General features: G+C 41.3%; 1 protein-coding gene across 1 annotated transcript; it reads left to right on the plus strand.

Annotated features, from left to right (window-relative positions):
• On the plus strand, nucleotides 1-27,914 carry LOC146617929 (uncharacterized). Its single transcript, XM_085373542.1, has 4 exons — nucleotides 1-61; nucleotides 11,027-11,397; nucleotides 15,563-15,822; nucleotides 27,776-27,914. Exons 1-4 carry the CDS (start codon nucleotides 1-3, stop codon nucleotides 27,912-27,914), a joined length of 831 nt encoding a protein of 276 aa, XP_085229668.1.
• Nucleotides 27,915-27,964: the final 50 nt, after the last annotated feature.

The following is a 27,964-nucleotide window of genomic DNA, read 5'->3' on the forward strand; positions in this document are numbered from 1 at the left end:
ATGACTGACGGCGGCACCCGGGCCGTGAAGATCCCCAAAGGCTTCCCCTCCAGTAATAAGTGTACGTGTTGCAAAAATATAACTTGTTTGCTTGCAATGATAAGTGACCTGTGACCTCGATTGAGTATTCAGGGATTTCACTGAGTGGAGTGGATGCGTTGGCAAGGAATGGCTGAAGAGGAGATCAGAAGAAATTCCAGATGGCAAAAGACCTTGATAGAGGAATGAGGGGAACCTCAGTCAGGTAGTGACGTAGCTTGACTGTGAACAAAAGCTCTGGTGGTGAAGCATGCTGGGATTTTTGAGGCTCTAGACAATGGCACGATGGCTCAGAAAGGCTTAAGTGTGAGTTTGTCTCAAAGTAGAAGATGGAGAGGCGGCTGCCTGGCTCGGTAAGGTAACGATAACTACTGTGTAGATTTCAGAAACAAACAAAGGTTTCTTTGGAAGCAAACATGGCTGAACCTCATAGAAGATGATGCCATTTGGGATGGCGAGGAGATGTTGCCAGAACCTCATTTCAGCTTGGAAGAGCTGTACTGAAGGAGAGAGTTTAGTTGATGGTAGCGAGAGCATGTGAGAAGTGAAGGTATGCCTTGGGGAATTATGCACACGGCGGAGTTCAGATGTCCTAAAAGGAGGCACAGCTGTTATTTGTGTGAGAGAGCAAAAAACAGAGAAACCTGTAACTGGAAAATGTTGATGGTTTGTGGAGGCATGCTGGACATATTCCTAAAGAAAGAATATTTTCGGAGACTCTGCTTGAGCAGTTTGATTTGCTTCTGGTCCAGTTGTTGCTGGCACCGATGGTCTTGTTGCTCCCAGTGACAAAGATATGTGTGAATATCCTGGTTGGACATTGCTAAGTGCATTTGTTCTGGGTGAGCTGGGTCATATGTGTTCTGAACCAGCTGATTGTGTTAAACTGGCCGCATTAATGATTGACTCTGTTCCTGAACCAGTCCCTCCAAAGACTCTGTTTAGCTGCCCAGAGCCTGCTTTGTCTTAAATTAAGTCTTGTACCAATGTGCGGGCAACTTTGAGGGACTGTTACTCTGTCTTGGACTGCTAAAGACTATTGTGCCCCCATGCCTGCACCTGTAAAGACTGTTTCTTCTCCTGTAATAATCCCTGGCCTACTCCGTCTGTTCCAGCTCTCAGGATGACGTGGACCCACGTGGTCTTTCCCTGCACCTGTTCCAGTTAAGCAGGTGAGGGTGGCTAGGGTCCAGCTGCTCCCTGCCTCTGACCTAGCAATCTCTTTCTGTGTGGTTTAACATAGCATGTCAGACTATTTCTTGGCTAGGAAACCAGTTCAGAGATCTCGTCTTCACTAGTTCTGCTAAGAGCTGCAGTGTCATATTTGTTGGAGACATCTGGTGCAGTGGTATAATTTGTCCTATACAGCTTTCAGCAAAAAGTGAGTTTTGCAAAACTGTAAGAGCGTTGAGATCAAGGCGTATTTGTAAGCTCAACACTGTCCCCTCTTATGAGTTCGCTCTGGTGTTTCAGCAGTGGATTACTTTGTGCAAACTTTGACTGTAAAGAGAAGAAAAGCTGATGCAAGATGTGACAGAGCATCAGTAAATGTAAGAAACAGGATGAGAGGGAGAAATAAAAACAGTCTGGTAAAGAGTTCATTAATTGAAAAGGGTAATTTCTCAACGTCCAGTATCTCATGTAAGTAGAGAAATGAAACCCTTAAATGAACAAAGCTTTTTGCACAGATTTGCACAAATGTTATCTCGGAAGTTTGTAATTATTTAATGTAAATTAGAATTTTACAATTATTTATTCCAGCCTTCAGAGAGTCCTCATTTAACATGACTGGAAGCCAACTAAAGAAATACACAGTGTAGACTGTAAGACTACAGGCTGAGATAGTGCCAGATTTGGCATGGCATTGGCCTTACAGCTGTGATGCGTTCCCCCCTTACAACCTCAAGAAACCCAAGTTTTTCCTGTTGATTCAATCAGTAATGGTGAAAATTTATTAAAGCCATTGGGGTTGCCCCGGCTCTGTGGTCTGTGGTCTCCTTAATCCACGACCTTCTGCCACCTCCTCAGATGAGGAGATTTTAAAAGTTCCAATAATTGGCAGTGCAAACACCAGCGCTGTTTATTCCTCACTGCAGCGGCTTGCTGGCAGGAATCCTAGCTCCTCACATTAAGCACACAGCAGGGAAACATGTTTTTGCCGCTTCCTCGCTGGGTTATTTTTAGATGATATTTGTAATTAGCAGGAATAACCATCCAGACCAGCTGAATCTACCTCTGAATAAGAATTTTGCTATTTCCCCTTCCTTTCCTTTCTTTTCTTTTTTATAAAGAAGAATATATTACTCTGTCAGGGAGCCTGAGTCATGGATAAGGCGCACTAGCTTTGTGCTTTCTTGTATTTTGGTGTGGCTGTTCATGTCTCCTTGCAGGCAGTTTTCCACCAGAAGGATGCATGCGATGGTTTGCATGTAGCAGTGTTCAATATTGAGACTTTTTTCTGCTTTTTTGCAACATCAACACGTGAAGGTCAAAAGGTAAATCAGGTAATCCTGTTTAACACGACAAAAAATGGTGAGCAAGATGGAAAAAACAAAAACAAGCTAAGACTCGGAGTAGAGAGGCCTCTGCACAAAGTGTCCTTTAATGTCATGAGCGCAAGCAGCCACTTATCAGGGAGGCTGAATGAGGCGTACACATGCTCTCAAATCCACCTTGAGGTATTCAAAATTTGTGCTTTCTTTGTGAACAGACTAGCCTTAGAAGCACACTCAGCTTGTTATGGGTTAGGTGCTAAATCTTTCCATTCCTTTTACCTGCAGATCTTTAAATCTGTTTCCAAGAGACAGAACATTTTTTTTTCAATCAATTAATGAATGAGCAAAACGAAGTGGCAGGTGGTATCCTGAAAATTTAGTAAACTGCTTCTTGTCAGTGTGTAATTTCCAAATCCATCACAGCAGAAGTGAAGAGCGGGGCTCTTACTTGTTGATTGTGCAGACCTGAAAGTTTTTTTCTTCTCACATTGACGTCAGCATAGCTTTTGTTAAAGAAAATGACATCACGCCACAAGGATAAAAATACCCCTATGACACAACGGGATCAGCACAACCTGTTTTTAAAACACTGTTGGTGCACTAACAAGATTCCCTTTGACTCTTCAGTGTTAAAAGCTTCTGAATTTCAAAGAAGCCCAAATGGTGAGAGGATAGAAGTGGGGAGAGGGAGAAGGTCACCGAAAAACAAGAAATCTGTGTCTCATGGACAAATCGTTAATGTGGGCACAAGCTCTCTCCCTTTCTTGCACACACACACAGACAGACATGCAAACTTGCTTTACCCCTGCTCGCTGTGCGAATGCCAAGTCTGCATTGCCCTCGCTGGATCAGGGTGGCCATTAACATTCTGAAGTGCCTGCCGTGTCTTTGCAGAGGAACTGGGGATGTGCCAGCTTGGCAATTACTTTAACAACTCTAGAGTTTGATTTCTTTATTCAGTTGAACCCAGCCAGGGGTAAAACTGAGGAGAACAAAAAAAAGAGGAAGAGGACTCTAAAGGACAAAAGTTTATGCCGACCCATCTGTAGTTTAGCACAAAACTTTTGGTCTTTTAACGTCGTCTAATGCTGTAACTACAAGGGTCTCGGGGACAATATGTATTGTTGAGGTGGAAAAGCCACACGTCCCTGAAAAGCTGTTTTAGTGTCCTTGAGGATGACATCGAAACCTCTAACCTGCTCAGTGACTATCAGACAGCTGAATGGCTTACATGGAAATTAAAATCCGTGAATGCACTGGGATCTAATTGCAGGTGGAAGAGGAAATTATGTTGACAAGCTGTTGATATGACAGGCTCCATTACAGCCTTAAGCTTTTATTACATCTCTGCCTAGTAAATCACATCACTGAAGCAGTATTACCATAATGACTTAGTGGAGCTCAATCTGTCAGCTCTGCCCCTTGTTTAAGGGGATATGACTGAATTATTGCAGGTGAGGTATATTTATGCACTCCTCCAGTCGCCAGAGACTTTACAGTAACATAACTGTTACTAACCCTAACCCTGTCTTGTAAACATCAAAAACTACACATCCTTCCAAATAATCTGCCTGGCAAGAAAGCGCTGTTTTAAAACAATCGGCTGAATTTAAAGGGTTAATTTGCCTGCTGTTCATGTTTAAGCATCTCTAATGCTCCACTGTTATTGACACAGTAGGTTTGCCTGCTGTGCTTCATTTATCAACAAGGAATAGCAGAAAAGCATTAACGTGTTTCAGCCTTGTAGAGAGTGATCATCAAGGCGGCTGTGCTCATGAAAGGATGGAGCAAGATTTACTATTGCTTCAGATTACAGCTCACAACTTACAGCGTAATTACTCCAGAGATATGGTGTAATATTTTGCGCTAATGGCTTAGAAGTACAACACATACTGTTAGATATAGAGATGGGCCAGTGGCTATTTAGCAGAGAGCCCAACTGGTGAAACTGCATCCCCCGTGCTCCTCCCCATCCCACTGAAACCAGTGGAAAAGACCTCATAATGGTTTGTGAACACAGTGACAAGTAAAATAGGTCTTTGGTAGGGAGTTGGGGTGTTTAAAAGAGACAAAACCCAGCCAGATATTGAATCAGTGTTGTTACACCATGCTATCTTTCACACATTGTGCTGTAACTTTTTATGGTGACATTTAACAGGACTGAATGAGTTGGTGCAGGAATCTCTGATCACAGTGACATGCTTTTGTTCGGTTATTGTGCAAGGTATAACAGCTGCAGTTGTGTTTGAATAAAAAGGGTTTTTGTTGTTGTTGTTGTTTTTTTTAATAGTTGAAGCCGATTCTCTAATTGTGACCACAGGAGTTAAAAAGTGATCATTTTTGGAGGGTGCACGCCTTTGACTCTGGGATTGGAAACTACACTTAGGAGTTCACCAGAAGTCTGAGCTTCTAAGTGTAGTTCTTCAGGTCAAGTATGATTGGCCAAAGTTGAGGGGACTGTCTCCATATTTGGGTCAATTACTTAACCTGAAGCAAATTAACAATAACAGAGAGATGATTGCCTCCTTTTAATTTAACATGGCATGCACTAGGGCTGGGCGATATGGCCTAAAATTCATATCGCGATATAATTTGAAGCATGTGCGGTAACGATATATATCGCGATATATTCTTTTCTTCTGTATAACGTATTTTCCACACTATAAGGCACACTTAAAATCCTTTCATTTTCTCAAAAATCGAGAGTGTGCCTTATGTACGAATTCTGGTTGTGCTTACTGACCTCAAATCGATTTGGGCGTGCAGAAATCTGTTTAAAAAATGTTTTAGTACAACTTTGGTAAGCCGCACTGCTTGATGGATTGTCAGAGCATTGCGGCTGCTGTAGTGAGGAGCTTCGCGGAGTACTCTGGGTCCAAAACTGAATCCACTTCAGGTCCCAAAGTCAAACGAACACTAAGAGTTACAAACAGTCTAAATTTTTTCATCTTTAATTAAATCATCAGCATCTCTGCTAGATCTGTCAAACAGATGTATTGTTTTATAAAGATTTAACAGTATGAAAGATTACCAGTGTGTTAGAGCAGGTCCTCTGGTGTTCGTCCTGTAAGTGGTGCACAGGGTAGTCAGGATTATCCATGATGGATAACAGTGTGTTCAGTGACCTCTCCATTACAGCTTCAAGTTTGCAGGTGTTTACAGAGCCAGCCTTCCTTTATTCAGTCTGTCAGAGCATCACCAGCTCTGATGCTGCTTCCTCCAGCAGACCAGCAATGCAAACTAGACTCGCCGTAGCTGAGCAAGAGAAAATTTTTGTGCACATGTTAAAAGATCTTAGCTTTCTTCACTTTGTGCATACATGCCCTTGTTCTTCTGAAGTCAATCACCACGTCACTGGTCTTATTCACATACAAACCTTTTCACAAAAACATCCACTACATTCATTGCACTTCTCCTCCTGAACATCACCCACACTTTCAGCTACTGTACAAGTACTGTACAGAGTATTTCTGTTACTTTCTATTATTTATATTATCATATTTCTGTTAAATCAGCACCTAAGGAAAAAAACACTCTTTACCACCTTTTTTTTTTTTTTTTTTTTTCTAGGGGAACTAGGGATCCATCACTTCACATTAAAATCATTGCCACTGCTCAGTGAAACTTTTCAGGCACCATGTAAATGACTCAACACCTAAAGTGCTTTACTTTGGTTTTTCCGTTAATTTATTTCTCATCTGTGCATATCTGTGTAGGTGCCATAATGTATAAAGTATACATTTCATTAAAATCCAAAGTGCCACAAATTTTTTTTTATTTGATAAATGATCGTGGGGGTCTCGTTTGTCTCTGCCCTCTACAACATAAACCAATATCAGTTTACTGTATAATGGCACTTCAAACGCACTTTCAAAAGTGTTGAAGATTTATGTATCACAGTGCAGGACTCAGGGTTTAATAGGTTTGACTTGAGAGTAAGAGAAATGGAGACCACCAATAGAAACATGCCAGGGTTCAAATAGTGTTCACACAGGAAAGGGTTGCCCAACAATATCACTACTTCACTGCCTTTAACGGGTACATTAAAGTCAATGTTTTTAAAGTTGTGTAGTTTACTAAAATAAACAAAAAAAGAAGTGATGTCTGCAAAATATTTGTCTTTTTGTAACTGGTACACAGAGAAGGGACCATTGTCACGTTCTGGTGTGTGGTGAATGGAAAGAGAGGACTCAAATGCCAGACTGCTGAGAAAGTGCATGGGGTTTATTGACTGAACTGATCATAAATGACTGAATGACGGGAAAAACACACAAGAAGTTGTCGACGACTGACAGAAACTGACGGCTTAAGTAGACTAGATAATAAGGATTGGAAACAGGTGAGAACACAGCTGGAATGAATCCAACTAGTGGAACAGTGGAAGTAAAACTATACATAATGCATACGGACTAAAGGTTCAAAATAAAACAGGAACCATACAAGGGAAAATAAACAGTGACTGTATCTACTCTGGTCAAAAAAATCCACGCTTCGTACTGATGCCCACAATTCCCTTTTATTCCTCGCACAAACATGGAGGTCTAGAAGAAAGTAAAATAATATCAATAGTAGATATGACATCCTTCTCAGACACTTATTTCTTTTAACAAAGTGCACAAATATCTAGTGATGTGTTGGTCGTGAACGAAACGGCTCTTAGAGCCGACTCATTGAAGTGAACGACGCCAGCCGGCTCCTCATTGGGAGCCCGCACTTTTTTTTTCGCTTCACTCCGCACGTGAGCCTTGTACTTGCGCTGAGCAGAGGGGGGAGGGGCGGTAGTTACACTCGCAGTAGCACAGGAACAGAGCGGGAGTAAAAGAGAGAGAAAAGCGAGCCAGGGACAACAACAAGAAACAACATCACATTAGAAAGGTATAGTAATCATCCACAACTATTTTCAGTTGCAGACGATAAAGGATTCAGAAAGTTTATTCATGTAGAGAATCCTATTTATGCAATTCCAAGCAGGAAAACACTCTCCCAAAAAAACATCCCAGGCGTATATGACAGAGATTGTGCATCTTCTTTTTGTTTTGCATATTTAAATTTATATTTTATTGTGTTGTGGTTTGCAGTGTTTTGTGTTGTTTCACTTTAAATTGGTTTAAAAGGAGAAAGCTGAAAATTGAAATAATTTTTGTATTTTAAAATTTATTTATTACATTTTATGTGGAGTGAATAAACAAAAGTATATTTATGGTGGCCCCTAGAGACAAAGCATGTACAAACTCCAAAACACATTCTTTGTGTTTATTCTGCATTTACTTCATTATAATGCATAAATTTCAGTTACAAGCATAAATATAAGGTGGAAAAAAAAGTAAGTGCAACCAGGCTATTGATCAAGTAATTGCGATTAATTACCAAAGAATTGTGAGATTAATTCGTTAATTTTTTAATTTATTGACAGCACTAATATATATATTAGGGGTGCAACGATACACAAAATTCACGGTTCGATTTGATACTTTGGTGTCACGGTTCGATATTTTTTCGATACAAAAAAATGTTCATGCCTTTTTAATTTGTCATTTATTAAAATTATAAATACATATTTTAACTCAAAAGTACAGTTTTTAAATGTAATGTTGCTGAAACAACAAAATTAAAAAAAAAAAAACTGTTTTACTTTTGTCCATGACGTGCTTACCATCAGGGTCATACTTCACATGAAAACCAAGATAGTTCCAAACGCCAGATCTGAATGAGGGTGGGGGAGATTCAATTTCGGCTATCGTTGAGGCAGTTGCCATGTTGCAACAAGCTTAATTTCTTCTTGCGCTGCGCTCAGTGGATCTGCGCTCGACAGTGCAGCCTAGGCAGAATAGTCGAACGCAGATCCACTGAGCTCTCAACACAGACATCGTCAGAAGAAAAGTTGATAAAATAAATTACAAATTTTGTATTGTTCGATACATATGCGTACCGAACAGAAAGCACTGTATCGAAGTGTATCGGAGTATTGTTGCACCCCTAATATATATATATATACATTCATATATATATATATATTAGAGATGTGCAAAGCAGCTGGTATTTGTATCTGTATTTGTATTTGTTGAGGGGGGAAAGTATTTGTATTTGTATTTGTATTAAAGTAAAATTCAAAATAGGCATAAAAATCAATTTTTTTGCATTACACTTCTAATTAACATTATAGTGTAAGTATTATTTAGTTATATCCATTATAATAATTATGGATATGCAATATTAGTTGTTTTCGCATAAATCCAGCAATGAACATGTAACAAGGAACATCACTGAACAGAAAATAACAACAGCCATTGCCTCAAAGCACGCACAAACTCCAAAACTCGTAAAAACTCCAAAACACGTAAAAACTCCAAAACACGTAAAAACTCAGAAGCACGTACAAGCCCCAAAGCACATACAAACTTCAAAACACGTAAAAACTACAAAACACATAAAAACTACAAAACACGTACAAAACACAACAGAAGTGCTCCAGAATGCTAGGCGCAGTGTTGAGCTTTTGTTACCTAGTGGCTACACAAGCAAGGAAGTACCAACGATTGGATTTGGTGTGTGGTAGTAACAGGTAAATGAACATTTTTTTAAAATTATTTGAATATATATGAGTGCTTGTGTATAAATACACAAACAATACACATATGCTTTCAATTGTGTAATTTAAGTGATCTAGGTAGCACTGTTTTGGAAGTTCAGTTAACACTAGAAATGTGTTTTGGAATTTGTACGTGTCATGGTCCTGGGTCGGTGACCCAGTGTTTTTGGTTGTGTACTTTTACTTTTGATAGTTTTTGTATTATGACTATTGTTTTGGGTTTCCTAGGGTTTAGTTGTGTTCCCTCTGTTTGGTGTCTTCCCTGCTTGTGTATCCCCTTAGTGTAGTAGGTCTCTATGTTTAGTCCGGGTCTCTGAGTCTGTGTCATTACGTGTATGTGTTTCCTGTTTTACTTTGAAGGTCTCTGTCTTATGTCAGTCTGTTCTAGTTACGTTTCCCCTGCCTCGTCAGCTGTGATGTTTTCCAGGTGTGTTCCCCTCCTGTTTCCCATCCCTTGATTCCTGGTGTGTGTATTTATAGTGTGTGTTACCTCGTCCTCGTTGCTGGTTCGTCTGCGTTTCTCCCCCCCGTCATCCTTTGTGGTTTTTCCCTATGTTCTCTTCGTCTCCCTGCATCTCGGTATCTTATCTCAGATTTCAGGTTTGTTTTCCTTAGTTGTTTAAGTTTTCTTAGTTTTAAGCTCACCCTCGCCATCTCTGTTTGTATTTACTTTGTTAAATAAACTCACTTGCACCAGAGCTGCCGCATTTTGGGTCCTAATATATTCTCACACGGCTTGCCCCGGCAACCCGTGACAGTATGTGCTTTGGAATTTGTACGCGCTTTTTGGAGTATATACGTGCTTTGTCTCTATGGGCCACTGCATGTACTTATATATAAACATATATAAATAAAACCACGTTTTTTTACATTAGTAATTCCTTTTGTGCATAGTTTTATATTATTGTTAATAATAAATTAAGTAAAGCAACAAAACAACCTGAAGAGCCGGTTGGGAGCCTAAAGAGCCGGCTCTTTTTAGTGAGCCGAGCCGAAAGAGCCGGTTCACTAAAAAGAGACGGAATTCCCATCACTACAAGTGTCAACTACAGAGCCCCGCAAAGGACAGTGGAGAAAAAAAATTAAATAAGGATGAACTTTGGCAAGATGTCGGGAGATCTCGCCAAAGTTCATCTTCATTTTTTTTCCAGTGTGCCTTGCGGGGCTCCTTAGTTAACAAATTAACCAGCATCATTTATTTTTATTTAATGTACTTTATATTATCATTAATTTTTTTTTTTTTTTTATGCGTCCGCCTTGTAAACCAGCAGTAGAAAAGTTGAAGAACCCTAAAACTTCTGGTTCCCGCAACTCACAGAAGAGGTGACTGCTCCACAGTCACTTTAACAGAAACATTCTTTGTAAGAAAAATGTATCAAGGGACTCATAGATTATCGTTTACACTGTACACAAACATGAATAGTAAATAAAGGAAAACAATTAGAAAACAATATAACGATCTCAGACGCTGGGTTCTGGTGTGGTCATGGCAACCCACGCAAACATTTCAGCATCAGCTACAGTGACAAAAGTCCAAACTGAGAGCACTGAGTCAACGACCCAGGTACTCTGAGAAGTATATTATTCCCGTTTTATCCTCGCTATACTGGCTGCCTGTTAACTTTAGAGTTAATTTAAAAATTCTTTTAGTTGTTTTTAAAACATTAAATGGTCTCGCCCCACACTTTCTCTCTGAGATTCTAAATTATTTTATGCACTTCCATTACAAATTAGAAAGGCCTCCTGAGTCGGCTTGGCTAGAGCTGGTCTATAATGTGACATCATAGAGGTGTATATCAGATATCTGTCGCCCAGAAAACAGAAGAACCACAAATAGAAATGACAGAGAATTAGCAGTGAAAGCAAGAACATCAAGAGGTGCCTCTTCCACTGTCATGTTAAGACCTCAAGATCGTGGGAGAACATTCAAAACCACACAGAGACGAAACCAGAGGAAGACACAGCAGAGGGGTACCCAAGAAAGTACCTCAGATATGGATCATTGGATCAAGTTACATAAAGCGAGGAGAATGGGTAGCATGCCAGATGTTTGGAGAAAAGTTTGGACTTGATGCAAATGTTCACTGGTATGGAAAAGGAGGGATGCGCTGGAATGACGTCCTTCCTTGTTTTTATTCAGAGATTTCCACACAGAGTCCACCTGATATTTTGGTGATTCATGCCGGCAACGACTTGGGACTTGTATACCCCCTGGAACTTTCCTCTGCAATGAAAAAAGAACTGATTGAACTGCATGCAAAGTTCCCCTCCATGACCATTTCATTTCATTTATTTATTCATTTTCAGGCACAACAAATACCTATATTGAACATAAAATACACAAAACAAAAAACAAAACTTACCTGAAAAAGGAGTGGGACGAAGAAAACTTATTAAATCCCACCCCTATACTCACTCATCAACAAAAAAAAAACAATAAACTTCCCGCAGCTACGCCCATCATTGCATACAGACCCATCAACAGCCCCGGGCAGATACAAGCATCTAAGCGGCAGCTCGCAACCAACAATTAGAGCCTTCATAACTGAATACAGAATATATAAATTATAAATTGCATTACCACAGGTAACAGGCAGTAATAACTACAAGTAACAGACACACATACATATACATACATATATATCTACACACACAAGTACATATATGTACATACATACGCACACTTTATTTTTTATTTTTTATTTTGGAATCCATACCAGCAATGGTAAGAGGACAGACATTACAGAGCACACTAAAACCCATCATTGAGTATACTGTGACCAGACCAACTGTTTGTAGAGAAATTTAAATCTATGAATATTTTTGCATTGTTTCAATTGTAAACTCAGACTGTTCCAGATTTTCACACCACATACAGACACACAAAAGCCTTTACGGGTTGTTCGAGTTCTGGGTAATTTGAATTCTCCAAAGCCTCTCACATTATAAACCTTTTCTCGAATTTCAAATCTAGTTTGTAAATTTGGCGGTAAAAGTTTAGTAAAAGCTTTATACAAAATTATGGATGTATTGTAATTAACCAGATCCTGGAATTTAAGTAACTTTGCCTGAAGAAAGAATTTGTGAGTATGATCTAGATAACCAGCCTTGTGAATAATACGCAGTGCTCGTTTCTGTACTGTGACTAATGGATTAGTTGTATTTTTATATGTATTTCCCCACACTTCCACACAATATGTAAGATATGGAAGAACCAGGGTACAGTACAGAGTACGAAGTGCATCTTTATCAAGGAATTGTTTCACTTTGTTCAAAACTGCGAGGCTTCTGGAAATTTTGGTTTTTATGTGTCTGACGTGGGGTTTCCATGAAATTTTGTTATCAATTATAACTCCCAAAAATTTGTTTTCACTCACATTATCAATTGGTACACCTTCAATGATAATTGGTAATTCTATATTATATTTTAAATTACCAAAAAACATTGCTTTAGTTTTATTTATATTTAATGATAATTTATTTATGTCCATCCATTTTTTTATTAATTTTAGCTCCCTGTTTACAGTCATTACAAGATCAGTATAATCATCGCTACTGAAAAATATGTTGGTGTCATCTGCGAACAGTATGAGTTTAAGTACTTGAGAAACATCAAAAATATCATTTATGTATACATTGAAAAGTTTTGGTCCCAACACTGACCCTTGGGGAACACCACATGTAATACCAAGTTTCTCTGAATGGTAATGCCCTATGCTAACATATTGTTCCCGACCTGTTAGGTAACTTTTTAACCAGTTACCAGCTTTCCCTCGAATACCATATCTTTCCAATTTATCCAGTAAAATTGAGTGATTGATTGTGTCGAAGGCCTTTTTGAGGTCAACAAAAATACCAACTGCATATTTATTTTTATCCAGTGTATCAGTAATTTCTTCTACTGCCTCAATTATCGCCATTGAAGTGGTTCTTTGCGTTCTGAAACCATACTGACCAACATTTATTATTTGATGTTTTTCAAGGAATTTTTCTAATCTTGAATTAAAAAGTTTTTCTAGAACTTTTGAGAATTGAGGCAGTAGAGAAATAGGCCTATAATTGGTAAAACTGTGTTTGTCATTACTTTTATATAGTGGTATTACTTTCGCAATTTTCATTTTTTTTGGAAAACAACCGGACTGAAATGATAAATTACAGATATATGTTAAGGGACTAGCAATATTCAGAATAACCTGTTTAACTACAGACATATTTATGTCATGATAATCCATTGAAGACTTACTTTTACATTTTAATGTGATATTTATTACTTCTTGCTCATTTGTAGCTGAGAGGAACAGTGAAAAGGGATTTGATTTTATATTACTGATATTTTCATTTTTATGACACGGGATGTCCGCTGCTAGTTCAGGGCCAACATTTATGAAGAATTTATTGAACCCATCGACAATATTACTCATGTTGTGATTTTCACCATTTGCATCAGTAAAATATTCAGGATATGATGTTCCAGAAGATCCTTGTTTAATTAAGTTGTTTAACACATCCCAAGTTCCTTTTATATTGTTTTTATTTTCATATAATCTTCTTCTATAATAAAGTTGTTTGCTCGTTCTTATAATATCAGTCAATTTATTTCTATATGCTTTATATCTTTGTTCCACTTCTTTTGTTTTTACTTTGATAAACTGTTTATACAGATTGTTTTTCTTTTTGCAAGCATTAATAATTCCTTTTGTGAGCCAAGGACTTTTTATCTTTTTTTTCTTTGTCATGTGTTCGTTTACAGGACAATGTTTATTGTACCACATAGTAAAAATATCTAGAAAATTATCATAAGCCTTGTCCACATCTGACTCTTCATACACCGAACTCCAATCTTGTTGTGCTAAATCGAAATTGAAGGCATGAATTGCTTCTTCATTTATTGTTCGCTTTGCTATCATGATCTTGGTATCTATTTTTTTTAAATCACAGTCACACAAAGTAAAAACTGGTAAGTGGTCAGTTATATCACAGACAAGCAGACCACTATTAATTTGGAAATCCATGACATTAGTAAAAATGTTGTCAATAATAGTGGCGCTATGTGAAGTTATTCTGCTTGGCTTTGTTATTGTTGGATATAGTGATAAGCTGTACATTGTGTCAGTAAAGTCATCAATGGCTTTTAACCTTGTTGGATTTAGCAAATCAATGTTAAAATCACCACAGATAAATAGTAATTTTTGGTTCACCGAAGCAAACGTTTTTTCTATCCATTCATTAAAAGTGTCAATACTTGAACTGGGTGTCCGATATATACAACTTATTATAACATTTCTCTTTTTTTCATTCATAATCTCAATAGTCAAACATTCCAAAATTCCATCAATAGCCATAGACATAGTTGTTACAACATTATATTTTATAGAGTTATGAACATATATAGCAACCCCGCCGCCCGCCTTATTTAATCTATTCATGTATTTTAAATCATATCCATTCAAACAAAAATCTATTCCTTCATCGACATTGAACCAAGTTTCAGTGATGGCTATAACACTAAAGGGGCGAGAAAATTGTTGCAAATAGTCCTTAATGAAATCAAAATTAGAGTACATACTTCTGCTGTTAAAGTGAATTAATGAGAGCTTCCCGTCTAGGTTAATTTCTTTTTCATATTGTTCCTGAGTGAAATAATTACAATTTTTAACAAAAGAAGAGAGAAAGTTACTTTCAGAATCTATTTCTGGATCTATTATATTATGCTCCTTATATTCACAATCTAGATCAATTACTTTCTGTTGAAGAACTAATTTCAACGTGTCCATGTCATTTCCTGGTGTAATTGATACATTGGTGTCAGTTATACTTGTCCAGATCCTCCATGTTCCTCACTATCAGTACTTTTGCCTCTTCTGGTGTCCCGTTTAGCTTAATGAAAATCTTACAGTTTGTTACCCATGTATGTTGTATTTTACCGTTCTTCTTCAGTTGCCTTGCCTTCCTCGCGATGTCTGCGTTTTTTCGTGTCAGATGCTCATTAATGAAAACGTCCGTGCCTTTCAGTTTGCGTCCTTGTTTCAGCAGTGCGACCTTGTTCTTCCGATTGACAAATCTCATAATGATGGCCGGCAGTCTGTCACTCCTCCTGGGCAGTGAGTGACATGCTTCTATGTGCTCCAGGTCCATCTCTATCCCCTTGCTTTGGAGGAAGGACGCCACCTGTTGCTCTACCGAGCGGGTCTCCTCGTCGCTGGGCTCCCCGACGGTCCCGGCCACCGCGCGCGCGTACGAGCGCGGCTTGATTTTAATACCGCTGATGACCACGTCGTTCGTACGGGTGTACTGCTCCAGCTCATCCACCCGCCGCTCGAGATCCATGATCCGTCTGTCCTTCTCGGCATTTTGGAGGCGTAGCTGTTTTACCTCCTCCAGAAGCCCCAGAAGCAGCTCCTGCTGTGCCCTGACTGCGGCCACGTCTCCGCACAGCGCTCCTATCATATATTCCTGCATCAATGAACGCCAAGTGTGGAGGTACGGAAATCCAAAATACACCAATATGGACAGGAAAACTTTAAACTCAGGTATGAGAAAGGCAGTTCATTCCTTTGGAGGCTTCATCGTTGAACATCCCTCCCTGAGATATTATGATGACACCATATTTGTACCGGATGGAATTCACTTCAGCAAGAAGGGAAATGAAGTGTTTCTGACCAACATCCACTATGCCATCAAGAAGATCCTTCAGAATCCGTCTCACAGAAAAAACTTGAGAAAACACAAATTTCAAATAAATGAAAGCAAAAAAACAAAAAAAGTGCCTAGAGTCAACCTTTGCTTACAGATTATGCACAAAGATTAGACACTTCCTGTCATTGTCACGTTCCCTCCATATAAAGCTTACATGATTTACTCATGAAAGTGGCCACTTTCTCATTACTTTCATACATTGTTTTAGTAAGTATCCAAAACATACAAGTTTCATTATATAATTTTTCAAGGGATCTTATATCCGTTTTCTTTTTTTTTTTTTGTGTCCCGTTTGGATCTTTAGCCATCAGAATTGTTGTCTTAAGGCCAAGAAAGATGCCAAGCGGATTTATTTTACCAAGTGGATCATCATGGCCTTGCCATATTGGTCCATTTGATTGACCTTTATTATAATTATGAATTTATTTTATTTTCAGTTGCTACAAACGGGACAGACATGACTGGGGGATAGGACAGGGAGAAAGAATGAAAGAAAGAGAGGGAGAGAAAGAAAACCAAAGGGGAGAAGAGACGGTGAGAAGGGGGGGAAGAAAGAAAAAAAAACAAACAAACAAAAAAACAAAACACCTGGGTCACCTGTATGGAGAAAAAAAAACAGAAGAGAAAGCAAACAACAAAGAGCAACATAATAAAAAAAACAGCACCATCACAATAAACTAGCTAGCAGTAGATATCAGTAGATACTAAATAATAAACGATATTGTGCAGCACACAAGATAGACAGCGCACAATGTGCTTTGAGGCAGCAGCCAAGAAAGTTGTAGTCCGCGTCTGTGAATACCCGTGTGTACACCTGTGTGCATACCTGTGTGGATCAGCATGCTTGCATTCCAAAGGTTTCTTCATGTAACGATCTGCTAGGGAGTGTGGGGAGCCACAGCCCCGTCCTCCAGGGTATGAAGCAGGTATGGAGGAGATCAAAACTCCAGACATCCAGAGGCCCCCAGAACACAAGAGACCAAGGAAGACCAACAGAGGGGCAGCCGCGCCACTGTCCCAGTAAGAGCTGAGGAGAGTCCCAGATGAGGGCTCACTCAGCAGCCGCGGAGCAGAAGCCAGGGGGAGTTGCAGTGACGCGCCCGTGAGCTCCGCCGGCAGCCAGCTGTGCCTGAGTGACCGAGCCCCAGGCCGAGAGGCCGGGGGCACCCCACCTCCGAAGTGGCCCGAGCGAGCCCCAGGCTCCAGGCCCCGATAAGCGGCCGCCAAGGAGTGAGCCGGTGTGTACCCGGACGCCCACCCTCAGACACAAAGAACCACCAACGCACCGACACCTGAGGGAGTCCGCCACTGGCAGGGGAAGTGGTGGTGGGTGGAGATAGGCCTCCAAACCTTGGAGGGCCTGAGATGTCCCCAGAGAGGTGGCGTCTGATACCCAACCTGACATATAGACACAGACATACAGGCACACACAGACACAAACATCCATTCCCACCCTCATGCTCTCATATGCACTTACTCCACACTCAACCAACGTGGAGACAGACATAAAGAGACGCTGTACACACGATCACACTCCCCAAGCGTACTCTACGAACCGGGTCTAGGTACCCTTGCCCCTGGAGGGGGGAACTGCACCCAGACCCAGGTGGTGTTACCCTTTTCCCTGCGGTGGGGAGAGGCAGACCGCCCCGACTCCGCAGCAGCAGGGAGGCCCCACACTCCAGACCGCAGTCGGATGGCCAACTCCTCCTAGCAGCAGGCCGCAGAGAATGGGGGTGAGAGAAGACTCCAAACCTCCCTCCACCCGCTCATTGTAGTGTTGATGCATGTGTGTTCTAAGGTGCAATTAAAACCCAGGAGGGCATGGAGCTACCTGCCAGAGAGCAGCAGGTAAGCGCATAGTCCCTCCTGCTAGCCCTCAATGTCTACGTGTATTTAAAATTGAGAGGTGGGCAACGACGCCAGGGGTGAGGTGTACACCCTGATGGTAATTTGGACTCCGTGTATCGTGCCCACCCCCAAGATCCTATATGTATGTGTAATGAGAGTGTGAGTAATGTGAATGTCTAAGTTGTGGGATAAAATTGAGGCAGAGGCAGCCAGAAGGGGACGGGGGGGGGGGGGGGGGGGTAGCCTCCTCTGCACCCTGGTGACATACCCCTACTCCAAGGTCCTGCATGTGTGGGTGGTTGTGGTGGAGCCGGAAGAGGGAGGCAGCTGGAGATGGGGAGGGAAGGAAGGGAGGGGCAGGTGACCCCTCCCTGGGGCCAGCTCCCCCGCTGACCCCAGTAGGCACTCCCATACTCCGCGACCCGCCAGGGAAAGGGGGCCCAGGCCCATCCAGACCGGGGCCCAGCGCAGTAGCGCCCCCCGGCCCCACAGAGCCCGGGACAGTCCACCCAACCCCACCACAGAGAAAACTGCACCCGCCCCACCATCCACTCATCTTCCAGACTACATGAGACAATAAACACCCAGGCTGAGATCTTCCTCCACCTCTTCTGTATCTCCCCCTCCTGCAGAGAGTTCCTGAGGAGAGGAAAGCTCCTGCAAGGTGTGACAATCTCCCCCACCAGTTGAAGAGCCCCCCAGGTGGCTCGACGCACCGGCGGCACCCTGCGCCAGGGATGGGCCCCCATGCACCCACCCGCCCACAACCCCGGCAACACACAAACCAGGACCCAAGGCCCCGAGGCCCGGCCAGGGCCCCAGCCCAGAGACGGAGTGCCCCCAGAACCTCACGCCCATCCCGGACCCACCCAGGGGCAGACAGGCTACCAGGTCAGTAACCCACGTCCGTCGGCACAGACCCTCCCCTAGCCCCGCTGCACGCAGCCACGAGGAAACAGTCACCCGAGAGCCAAAAGAGCCGCCAACCGGACATGACCGCTACCCCAGGTTGAGCCCCCCAAGGAAGATGCCTCCGGGAAACCCCCTGACGCCCTAAGCCTGTCCCTACCCCCACACCAATCACAACAGTGAAGGCGGGACCAAACTATGACCCCCCACCCCCACTAGGTGATGGAGCTGATCAAAGGAGCCCAGAGCAATTGATCTGATGTGGTGGCAGAGGCTGTATCAAGACTAATGTAATCTAATAGATAATTTCTATATTGGTTAGAATTAAGATTGTTTTTATTTTTCCAGTTCATGAGGACAGTTTTCTTGGCTATGCATAGGGCAGTGAAAACCATATGGGCTATATTCTTTTCTGAAGTGACATTATCTAAGCTGCCCAACAAACACACTAAGGGGGAAGTTGGAATGTTACATTTCAGACACTTCGATAAGTCGTCACATATCTCGCGTCAAAACTTCTGCACTGGTGGACAGAACCAAAGAGCGTGAATGTAATTGTCTGGTGTATTGCCTTGACAGTTATTATCTTATACTTATATCCGTTTTCACTCTTATATGCTTTTCATACAAGTTTCACACAAGACAGATACAAACTTTATAAGATTTATATATATCTTTTCCATATGGGTGTGCAGGGGCGGATCTAGCAAAGTTTTGCCAGGGGGGCCAGGTAGGGCATTAACAGGGAAAGGGGGGCACAAAGAAATACTTATTCTCATTTCAAATGTCTACCTTTTAATAAATAATTATCTGAATCTTACAACCAAAATGGTCACCTGATGTACAAGGAATAGAAATCATACATCTATACCAACAAGATGGTGTACATCACTGTCACAACACCATTTGTTTTCATTCAAACGCTTTTCCTATAATACCTGGTGGGCCAGTCTCGACCCCTGACAGTGACATCTGCAAACACACGAAACAAGGTTGAAAGTCAGTATTTGGTATGACCATCTTTATTCTCCAACACATCCTCAACTCTCGTAGGAAAGCTTTCTTTAGGTAATCTTCAGGAAAAGGAACAATCAGAGCTCTTCTTTGGATGTTGGCTGCCTTTTGTTCCATTCTTTGCCCACACTGCTTTAATAATTTTGAGGTCGAGGCTCCGGGGAGGCCTATCCATGACTGATGGTGTTTATTTGTGTGTTTTTGTCCAATCTATGACAATCAGATGCTTTCCATGGTGCATCAGAGTTTTTAAGAACATACACATCATACTAAGATAAGTTTTTTTGATTAGTTGCTCTTTGGGAATCACCTTCTTGGTGCAAAAACACTAAACAATACTAATAATGCATAATAATAATAATAATAATAATACAAAAATACTGATGCCTTCAGACTGTGTTATTTTTGGTTTTCTCTTTCTTCTTTTCTTTTTATTAGACTCAACTAAAGAAATAGGAATACATGATGTGTTTTTGAGAACAAAGGTCAGCATTAAGTAGCTTAACAAACAAGCTACAGAATTGCAAATTATGAGTCTGAACTCATGGAAACTAAATATAAAGAAATGCGGGTTAACTCAAAATGTTTGCACAGTGTTGTAAGAAAAATATTCCTCAAATGTGTGAACCAGGGGATAACATTTGACTTGAACCCAAGATGCCAAAAGATGCTGTGCTCATGTTCTTTAATTTTAATCAATAGGTGAAATTCTAGTACTAGTTAAATTGCGATGTTAGCATTAAAGGTTTCTTTTACTGTCTGCATACATGTAGTCTATGGATCCACTTTACTAACACAGAAGGCATAATAAATCAGTGGAGCCCCCAGGTTTGTCCATGTCCCCCTTTATTAGAGCCTTGACTTGTGAATTTGGGCCACAAAAGGAAAAGGGTGGCTCTGACTGCGACCCAGCCTAAAGAGAACCCTGCTTTATTATCCTATTTGAACTGGACCGAGGAGCATAATTCACCAAACAAAGTTATATTCTGAAAGCATTAAAACAAGCAGTTGATATAATAAACTAAGGAAAGTGCTTCCGCGGTCTGAAGCGTGTGACACAATTGTTTAGGTCTTCGGCTGCATCTCTGTCACACAAGTGTGCATTTTATTTCTTACTCTAGACACAATTAACTGAAAAGGAGAAGGAGGTTTGTTGGAGAGCAAGAGGGGAAAAAAAAAAACAATGTTCGTGAGTGCCTGGCCTTATTAATGAAGCGAATCTTCATCTAGTCACACACAACAAATAAATGGCCGCCCCTCGAAGCTCTTAATCGGCCCATTAGTCTTCGAGCGACCACAGCCTCGTCTTCCCTCCACCCTCGCTGGCTCGTTCCCTTTAGACCTGAGCAGATACATCCATCATCTCATATTTGCATGCCGACCACACGCGCTGACAGAGCTGAGTGCGCAGCTGGAGATGCTACATCATATTTACTCCCTTACTTGAGCAATAAACACTGTTCTCCACATCTCAGGCCTGCCTTCCTCCTCTCCTTCCACATCTGACCTGAAAACTCATTTGTTCAAGAATCCGTTACATCTCCTTCACTTCCACCTCTTGCGCTTGTACAACTTGAGACTTCTCGTATCTTCTCTTTTGCACTCCTTCACCCTAAATGCCAGTTTCTAGGGAACCTTTTGTTTCACCCGCTGCATCAGGTTGCGGTGACTTTTATTTGCAGACGCATGAATTCAATCGTGAGCTTCTCGGCAGAAGAGAATGACTAAATGAATGAAATGAAAGATGAATACGCCGCGTAATGACAGGGTTTGCTCTTCTAAGTCAGCCTAATTAATCACCAGACGGCATCCTGTGTGGCTTAAAGAGCTGCACAAACACAGAGTCAGACTCTCGGAGAGCTGACGTGCTTATCTGTATGTGACCTGCGCTTATTTTCCCTCCATTTCACAGCTGCCGTGCGCTGCACCCTCTGCTAATTCAAATGCTTAAAATCTCATTTCAGACACAATTAGCCTTTAGCCCATCCAAGTGCCGTCGCCTGTGGCGTTTTTTCCCCCTCCCTTTCATCCTTTGTGAACATTTTCTCTTTCATTGCCTGATAAAGATCATTATTGAGGTTACTGAAAAAGGAGTTTTGATCATTTACAGGAGAAAACATATTAAAGGGCCTTTAAGCAGGCCCATTAGGAGACTGTTAAAACCCTTGCTTGTTGCCATGCTGGGGTTATCAGTGCTAACTATTTTTTTTAATTACACTTGAAGGGGGAGATTTTCACTACAGCAGAGCCTGGCCCTGCTGCTGTTATTTACTTTTTGTGAAACTCTTAACTGCAGAGCCTGCTAAACGAAGCTCATCATTTTTACTTTGTGGGTAAGTCAAAACAGATTTTACTCTGGCTGCTCCGAAGCTGCCTCTAAATTGTTTTATTTTTGTCGCACATTTGGTAATTTTTTGTTTGGCTAAGTGCTTAAAATGCATGTGCCTCCTCAGATTTGTTTCAAAAGTTTGTTAGAAGAGACTCGTGCAGATAGGAGATGTACTGTGTTTTATACCTTTCAGCAGAGCACTTTGCAACGAGACTGCCATTTTGTTTCAGTGATAAGATGATTCCAACTTCAGCTGAGGCTAAAAGTGAGTTTCAAAAAAGACTCTTTACTGAGTTGCTTAATAGTCCATCAAATTCAATGCAATTATTTATTTAGCCCCAAGGTGCTTTATAATGTAAGTTAAAGGCTCTTCAATATTAGAAGGAAACCCCACCAGTCCGATGACATCCTATGAGCAAGTACTTGGTGACTGTGAGAAAGAAAAACTCCCATTTAACAGGAAGAAAGAAGTGTGAGTGGAAAGAGAAGGGACAGAAGGCACTCTGTGGGGGAAATGACAATAACAACAATTTAATGATTAAATGAAATACCTGCATAGCAGTGTTGGGACTAACGCGTTATTAAGTGACGCGTTACAGTAACTACGTTATTATTGTGGTAACGAGCACAGTAACTAGTTATTATGCCAAAACCTGGAACGCGTTACTCGTTACTGGGATTTAGATAGGCTCGTTATTCGTTACTTCGTGTGGTGGCTATCGCTGAGCTTCCACAGATTCAGTAACATTAGCAAGTGGTGGAGGCCAGCAGGTGGATGAGAGAAAGGGGACGCAGGAGGAGGAGAGACCCGAAACGGCCGCCCGTCCGAGTCTCAGGTGGACTGAACTTCAGGTAAGAAGTTATGACCTGCAGTCTATCTGGGTCAGATATAAACCAAGTTTAGTTGGAGTTTATTTTCGTTGTGCTGACTTTTTCGTACTGCGTGCTAGCTAGCATGACGGGGTTTCTATACAGCTGGGTGGGTGCTATGATGTTAATGATGTTGAACTTTATTTTGTTCATACGGTTAATTATTAGAGTTGCCAACCATTCCCTAAAAAACGGAATCGTCTCATATTCAGAGAGATTATTACGCGTTTCGTATTGAGGTGAAAAGGAACAGTTTGTCCCGGACTTCAGCTACAATGAAAAAGACACAAAGCTGGAGTTATTCTTTGTCTTTGCTGCACAGCTGCCTCTTCTTCTCTCATTCTCTCCCCTCCCTCCCCTGTTGCTACTTTAATCATGAAACTGATCAATGATCAGCTGATCGGCTTTTCCCTCTTGTTTATTTATCGTCCACTTTGCGCCAGAAAGAGGAAACCACCGGATGTCGCGTTAAACAACAGCAGCACGTTTGATCAGCTGTTGTTAGAATTTATTTAATATTAATTTCTAGTATCAGCTGATGTTTGCTGGAGCCACAGCTGTAAAGCTGCTGGTCATGATATCGGTTTGTATATCTGGTGAGTGGGAAACCAGATGAAACCAGATGTCCTTACTGAATCATCAGAGCTGAACAGGTGATGGAGAAACAGGTTTACCTTTTAGGTCACATGAATGAGTTGAAGGGAAGTTATGAACTGTTTCTGAGAGATAAATAACACCAGGATCCTTTTCTATGTAGCTGACAGCTGGTAACTGTGTAGCAAAGTGTTGCCAGGGGGCCAGGTAGGGCATTAACAGGGAAAGGGGGGCACAAAGAAATACTTTCTTATTCTCATTTCAAATGTCTAGCTTTTAATAAATAATTATCTGAGTCTTACAACAAACGATTGATAGATTGATATATATATACCATCAAGACAGTGTACATCACTGTCACAACAGTGTTTGTTTTCAGGCTTTATGATATTTGCTATAATGGCGGGCCGGTCAAAGCTCTAGTCAAAATGCCCGGGCTGATTTTTTGTCCCAGTACAGCCCTGTATGCAGCTCATCTGCAGTCTGGTGTTACCTACATCTTCCTATTCGGAAGGCAGAATTTCAGAGTTCTGAGTACAATCGAAAGCACCACGACTGAAGTTTTTGTGTTGGATGTAAAAAGCGCACATGACGCTGTGACGTAGGCTAGAATCATGGCCGCGGTCAACGACGGTCCAGGCGTGGGATTTCTCTTGTGGAAATATACACATTATTTTTTCCTTTGGTAGGTGGCACAGTGCACTTGTGGCAAGTAAGCAAGAAGAAGACTGGCACTCTTGCTGGGTATCCAGTTAGCAACACATTAACAAGAGAAGTCTGAATAAAACCAAAGTTACTTTTCCTAGTAACTAGTTACTTTGAAAGTAACGAGTAACTTGAAGTAACTGAGTTACTTTTGATGGAAGTAACTAGTAATGTAACTAAGTTACTAATTTAAAGTAACTTAACCAACACTGCTGCATAGTGAAAATGGTTGAAACTAGAAATAAAAGGCTCTGTGTATTACGGGAAGATCCCCTCCCCCCAACCAGCAGCTCTATGAATAAGATTAATTACACCTCTTTGTCGTCCTTTCAAACGTAACAACAACATTAATAGTATTTCTCGAAAGGAGCGCTGCAAGTCACCAGTATTTTATGCTAATCCAACCTTTTAAATTAGCATATAATTACACTAAAGCACATCTGTGGGTCACATTTCTTTTTACACAAGTTTGTAATTGAAAACGTGTGAAGAAAAGTGTAGATACCTCAAAATGCAAGCATTTGCTCAGTGCATGCTGATTTCTTTATGAATTACTGCAGAAAGCCACAGGGTTTGTCATACATTGCTAAGGGAGAAGTAAACTAAATAACTGTTGAAGGTTATAAAGAAAAATCCTAGAGGAAGAGTTAAAAGTCAATCAACTCAAGGTGTGAGGACTGAAAGTTGCTGCATTGTGTGTCCTACCTCCTCCACCCTTCTAATGACTGCCATTTCCCGTTGCAACTGGCAATGTCAGGTGTTGAGCACACCGGGAGAATCCCTGTACGCTGCAGGGAGGAGACAGGGAGGCGCGTGATTGCAACGCTGAGGGTAATTATACACCGAGAGCTCAGCTGCCTAGAAGCTGAGGCATCAGGAATCCACCATGAAAGACAAAGAGAAAGGAGAAGGTTGTGTAGGTGCACAAAAGTGAGAAAGGAGCTTTTGAAAAAGAAGAAGGAAACAGAAATAGCACTGCAGTGAGTTTGGTTGTTTCTGTTAGTGGTGACACATATCATGGAAAAATAATAGAGTTTTTACTATATTATACTCAGTTATACATTGAGGTCAGATTTTATCATTTTATCCTCACCGGTTTTAGTAGTCCTTCAACATAAAGAAAGGAGCTACAATATCGTCACATTTTGGTTTGTGAAAGAAACGAATTGATCAAAGGGTTAGTTCTGGCAGGACAATCGCATATAAGACATGCCATTTAAGCTTGTTTAGCCTACCTATAGTTACTTTGGGTCTTCAAGACTCTTTGCAATCCCTCTTCACCCAGTTGCTCTCTTTTTTGCCTCTGAGTTTCCATTTATGGATATTACAGAGTAGGGAGGTCCCAGTGTAGATTGTGCCAAGATCTTATGTCATGAGATCATGCCACAACTTCATGTACAGTACACAGACATTCCCTAACAACACTTCATATTTCTGCAATCAAATCCACAGACGGATAACTGTGTTGGTAAAGTGGGCACATGCCCAGTGAACTGGAGCCAATGGGAACCCTGTGTGACCTGGATGTTAAAGCTGTTAGTCTAGATACACAGGAGGACTGAAAATTTGAGATATGTTATAGTTGCGGTGCAGGAGTGTGAAGAGACTTCCTGACAGCTACTGACAATGAGATAATCTTATTTGCTAGTGCTTGTGAAAATAACTAGGGATAACATAGAAATAAACAAACATCCTGTCATGTTTGGGTAATCAATCGAAACAGTCTGGCACTTTGACTTTAACAATTTCAAATACTTTCCAGCAAAGAATGACACAGAAAAGTCAGTAATGTAGGTAGGATGTCTTTCACTGTTATTGGCTTGTATATACTTTCCTGTATGTGGGATATACATATAGAACTTGGCACAATAATAGAACACTTAAAAATGTAGCTCCTGATTGCTTGACCTGTCTCTCTTCCTTTTTAGCCTAATGTTTCTTCTTCTGTCTTCATCTGTTCACCTGCCTGCATTCCTGCCTCACTCATCATGCATTTTGTTTATTTTTCCCCTTTAGAGTAATCTGTTTTCTTTTCCACTATTGGACTATTTTTGTCTGACCAGAACTGGACTTTATCTGTCTAAGCCTGCAGCACCTTTTGTGATTCATCCCCTCACTAAATTTAATTAGAAATTTCACCTTGTTTTGCCTTAATTCCCTGTTTCAGTGTTTGCTTTTGAGGCTACACATCACGGTCGCCTTGTCTTCCTCATGAATTGCGCTGTTGCACTTGCCGTGGGTTAAATTCTTATTTTAATATCCTTGTTTCACAGCTGCTGGAATCTTTATTACACAAACATTCTCACACATCAGCTAACTCATGCTGTTGATGTCTAATGTGTCAAAGGTTCCCAAAGGAGACACCGTTCTGTGCAGGAGTGCAATGGTTTTCTAGAATGGAGACCTGCATGTGTGTTGCTGTTATAGCACGTCTCTCTGTGTGTTTTATGTCTGTGATTCTGTATATCTGAGCTTATTCGTGCAGGTGCATAAGCCTTCATTTGTGGACTGGTGGATTTACTATTGCGTCCACCCCTTTGGGAACGCATAGTGAATGTGTGAATGACTGCATGATTCTGTGCACATTTGCGAAAGAGGCTGCATTTTTCTCATAATGCAAGAAAGGAAGAATTTGAAGCTTTTAATTACACTCTTCCATCACTTGCTACATGTGCACCTTCATTGTAGGAATTTCACATGTGAAAAAACTGGATAAAATCAGGGAAATCTTAAATGTGGTTTGCATTTGTGCTTTTTGTCAACGCTTCTTGGGGCCAACTAGGAAATGAATGGAGGGTAAGTTAATGCAATATATACAGAGAAGCCAGTAAATATCACAGGGAGAAAAATTAGATGACTCCAAAGGGGAAACTAAAAGAAAATGCTGTCCAGCAGTGAATGAGTCTGGAATGCAGGGAGGTGAAGTATTAATTTGATTAATTAATAAGGGAAAATTTGCCTTCACACAGGCTGCCAAACCAGTGGAGGTCACCTGAGCATGAGCTTGTGCTCTGGGAAAAACATTTATATGATCACAATAAATAAATGGATCTGGCCAGCTTAAAAACGAATAGTTATGTCTATAACTTCTGTTCCCTGAAGGAGAGGAATGAGGTACAACACATAAGTACGGAATATCACGCCCTCGCGTGTCCTGGCTTAAGAAACCTTTATTCACACCTTTAAGGCAGATGACGTGTGATGACATGCACACAGCCCCGCCTGCACATATAGCCGCTGTCATCACAGTCATCCCTCAGTTCAATAGCCGCTCTTCACCGAGCCAAACTGCTCAGTGGGGTCGCCTTGTGTTGTAGGTCGTTACTCTCCTTCAGGGAACAGAAGTTATAGACATTACTATTTGTTCCCTTTGGGACATGGGACATATATACACACCCCGCAAAGCAACCACCCAACCGGAATCAGACCACCACATCCTTAGTGAACGGTAGACCCAGCAGAAAGGACAGTATGAGCCACCGAAGGGGCTGTAATGTCCAACCGATAAAACCGCACAAAAGTGTGCGGTGATGCCCAACTAGCTGCTGCACAAATATCAGCTACAGGCACCCCTTTAAAAAGAGCCCATGAGGTTGCTATCCTCCTAGTGGAATGAGCTCTCACCCCCCGAAGCCAAAGCGAGAAGTAATGCAGTCTTATATGAAAGAAATTTCATATCCACAGACTCAATGGGTTCAAACGGGGGGCTACAAAGGGCCTCCAGTACCAAAGACAAGTCCCAAGCAGGGACACTGGACTTAAGCACGGGTCTCAGCCCGCGAACCCCTTTCAGAAAACGTATGGCGAGGGGATGTGCACCTAGTGTCACCCCGTCAAAGCCAATATGACAAGCAGATATAGCTGCTAAATAAA

Source organism: Diplotaxodon limnothrissa, linkage group LG15 (genome assembly GCF_057381915.1).
Source record: "Diplotaxodon limnothrissa isolate DT_005_m linkage group LG15, D_limnothrissa_male_GT1.1, whole genome shotgun sequence".
NCBI lineage: Eukaryota > Metazoa > Chordata > Actinopteri > Cichliformes > Cichlidae > Diplotaxodon > Diplotaxodon limnothrissa.